Source organism: Fukomys damarensis, unplaced genomic scaffold (genome assembly GCF_012274545.1).
Source record: "Fukomys damarensis isolate Sample0158 unplaced genomic scaffold, DMR_v1.0_HiC HiC_scaffold_22, whole genome shotgun sequence".
In the NCBI taxonomy this organism is placed as follows: domain Eukaryota; kingdom Metazoa; phylum Chordata; class Mammalia; order Rodentia; family Bathyergidae; genus Fukomys; species Fukomys damarensis.
In genome coordinates this window covers 14670120-14673041 of record NW_022900934.1, presented here as the reverse complement: position 1 = coordinate 14673041, position 2922 = coordinate 14670120, and the positions used below count along the sequence as shown (strand labels likewise).

At 51.3% G+C, this 2922-nt stretch overlaps 1 protein-coding gene across 1 annotated transcript in view; it reads left to right on the top strand.

Moving 5' to 3' along the window:
• The window catches only part of Rbpjl (recombination signal binding protein for immunoglobulin kappa J region like), a 12588-nt gene extending 10262 nt beyond the window's left edge, over positions 1 to 2326 (top strand). The window contains exon 12 of the mRNA XM_033767092.1: positions 12 to 2326. Coding sequence (XP_033622983.1) covers positions 12 to 108 — 97 coding nt within the window. The 3' untranslated portion in view covers positions 109 to 2326. The remainder of the gene's footprint in view (positions 1 to 11) is intronic.
• Positions 2327 to 2922: the final 596 nt, after the last annotated feature.

Below are 2922 nucleotides of genomic sequence, written 5' to 3'. Positions count from 1 at the left end.
GGTCCGCCCAGCGCCCCGAAGCCCGCCGCTGCCGACGCCGACACGATCCTGGAGAGCATCCACCACGAGTTCACTCGCACCAACTTCCACCTCTTCGTCCAGACCTAGGAGCCGCCCCCTGCTGCCTGGCCCCTCTGTTGTGAAAGGGGAGAAGGGAGCTCCTTAGAAACCTGGCCTTCCACGGCTCGCACGGCTACACCCTGGGCGGCACCCTGCGATCATTGTGTGTGTGGCTTGTCTCATCCGCCTCATCTCCCTGTGCCTCTCACCCAGTCTCAATCAACGGATCTATCTGCCTCCCTAACCTCTCTGTAGGTCTATCTGTGTGCCCCTCCACCTTTGTCTCTCTGGCTCTCCGCTTGTGTTTTACACAATGTCACACACTCCAAGAAGCCCAACCTGGGGTATTGGTCCTCCAGGCACCGACTTGAAGACAAACCACATAGCTTTGAAAGCCCGGGCAGACAATGAGGCCTGAGGCATGGCCGGCACACCCTTGAGTACCGCCAAGTCCTACCCAGCCCTGGGTCTCACCTGGAACGCTGGACTCTGCTGGCCCCCTGCCCTGGCACGGGGCTGGAACACCTTAGAGTTAGCCTAGCAGCCTGGCCCGAGCTTGCTCTCTGCTGCACAGCCTTGGTGGCTGCAGAGGTGCCTGGGACAGCATCAGGTTTTGCCATCTTAACTGTCCCCAGTAGGGCCAGAAAGATGTAGTCCTGAGGATCAGGGAATTCTCTGCTGTGCTAGAATCTGCTGTTGTGTAACCCTCTGTCTGATGGAGCCAACAGCCTGCCTTTCTGAGCCTCTCTAGAGGAGTAACTGGCATCCCTGAGCCCCTGTCCTTGCCCCAGAAGCCACCTGTCAACTCTGGTAACTAGTTATCTTACTGGGGTTTCCTGTCACAAGCAATGATGCACCCTAAACTCAGAGACTGATATAGGAGCTCTTCGGAACAAAGCTTTCCTAGGACAACCGTGGCAGAAGCCTTGGGCTAACTGGGCAATAATGCATCTGGAAGAGGGGTTCCTCTTCTCGGTGCCACAGACCGAATCACGGCCCATCCCTGATCAGCCTGCCTACCCTGAGCCTACTCTGTGCTCTCCAGGGAAGAAGACAAAAATAAATAAACATCAGACAGGCCCCTTGCCTGGTCTATGGGAACCAAGGATGCAGATATCATGGGTTCCAGCTACTGTACCAGCCCCTGGTGGTGGCTCCTGATGGGGGAAACTGGTCTGAAATGGGGGCTTAGGGTCCAATCCTCTGAGCCTTTCCTTGGCCTTTTGAGGGAGAGAGCTCACTTCCTGTAAAATGCCTTCCCCAGAATGTGGAAAGTCCCATAAGAATCCAGAAGCAGGAAAAAAAAAAAAAAAACAGCTCACATTTCCCAGCAGGATTTGCTCCCCAGACTTGGCAGTCTGACCTCACAATGACCAGCAGGGGAGAAGTTTGCTCAAAGCCCACATGGCCCCTGGTGAATCCTGGCTGAGGAATGGCAGGAACGTACCGAATGGGAAGTCCCCAGAATGAGTGCTGCTTCAGGAGGGTCTGTGTCACTGTCCCACGGTGGTGTTGAAGGTGATGGAAGCTAAGAGGAGTTGCACAGCACACCTCGCGGGGAGCTGGGCTCAAGGGCCATGCGGCTCGGTCTTTCACACTGCCTGCAGGGGCCCCTATAACCCTCAGTCCCACCGAGCTGCCCAGTTGGAAGACTGTGACTTCCAAGCTCCAGCCCTACCCTGTCTCCTGAGTTCTGGCTGCCGACTCTTCCCTGGATATCCTCCTTGGTCCTGATCCTGCTCAGCTAACATCAAGAATCCCTTCCCTTTCTGCCCACAAAAGATGTTCCGGACCTTCTATCTCCCCCACAAGATGCTGTCACCAAGGCCCAGAGACTCTACTTCTCCTTCTGCATTTAAATATGCTTCTTCCTCTCTCTTCACTGCTGTGCGGCCTCCAGCCTCACCTCAGCTGCCAACTCCTCCAACTGGCACCAGTCTTCTATCTTGTATTCCATCACGTGGGCGCCTGCCTTGGATCAAGGGGCTTTGTGCACACGTCCATTATCCCCTATAAGCTGTCATCTTCAAGGGGAAAGGAGCATTTATCTCTCTGTGTCCTGAAGAACATATCACAGTGTCTTGTACATTGAGTTGGTGCTCATTAAAGACTAACAAATTGTATCGCAGCTGAATCGGCCAGCAATTGGGATAGTGCAAATCCAAAGTACAACCACCAGGTGGCACTGTCCCTTACTCAAGCATTACGTTCCTTTTTTTTTTTTTAAGACGTCGATGGGGTCCTTAAATATCTGAATTTTTTCATGTTCTTGGAATTCTTTGGGGTTTTATACACACAATTTTGAATACTGTACTTCCAAGGAATTTCTAAACACTTTAAAACCTGTTTGTGTATTAATCTACTCGTTTTCATATTAGAATCAGCTACCAAGTTGTAAAAACGAATTAACCAAACCACACCACAAATCTATTGGATTGAAATCTCTGAGCGGGGAGCCTAAGCATCTGTATTGTTGAAAAACTCTTCAGTGTGATCCCTGGGAGTATCTAGGTTTCAGAATCCTTGCTCTAGTTCACATTTCCTTTTTATTTTATTTTTAAATTTTATTTTTTTGGAGAAAAGGTCTCACTATGTATGGTTGGCCTTGAACTCACTATGTATGTAGCCCAGGCTGGCCTCAAACTCACAGCAATACTCCTGCCTCAGCCTCTCTAGTGCTGGGATCACAGGTATGCACCACCCCATCCAGCCTTTTTGATATTTGGGGACACTGAGGCTCCAAGAGAGGAGGTTGGGGTCACAGCAGGTTGTAGGCAGAGCCTGACCTTGATGTGAATTCTGCACTCCTGAAAGAGTAAGACCAAAATCTCTTCCCAAATCTTCCTTACCATCTTGGGCCAC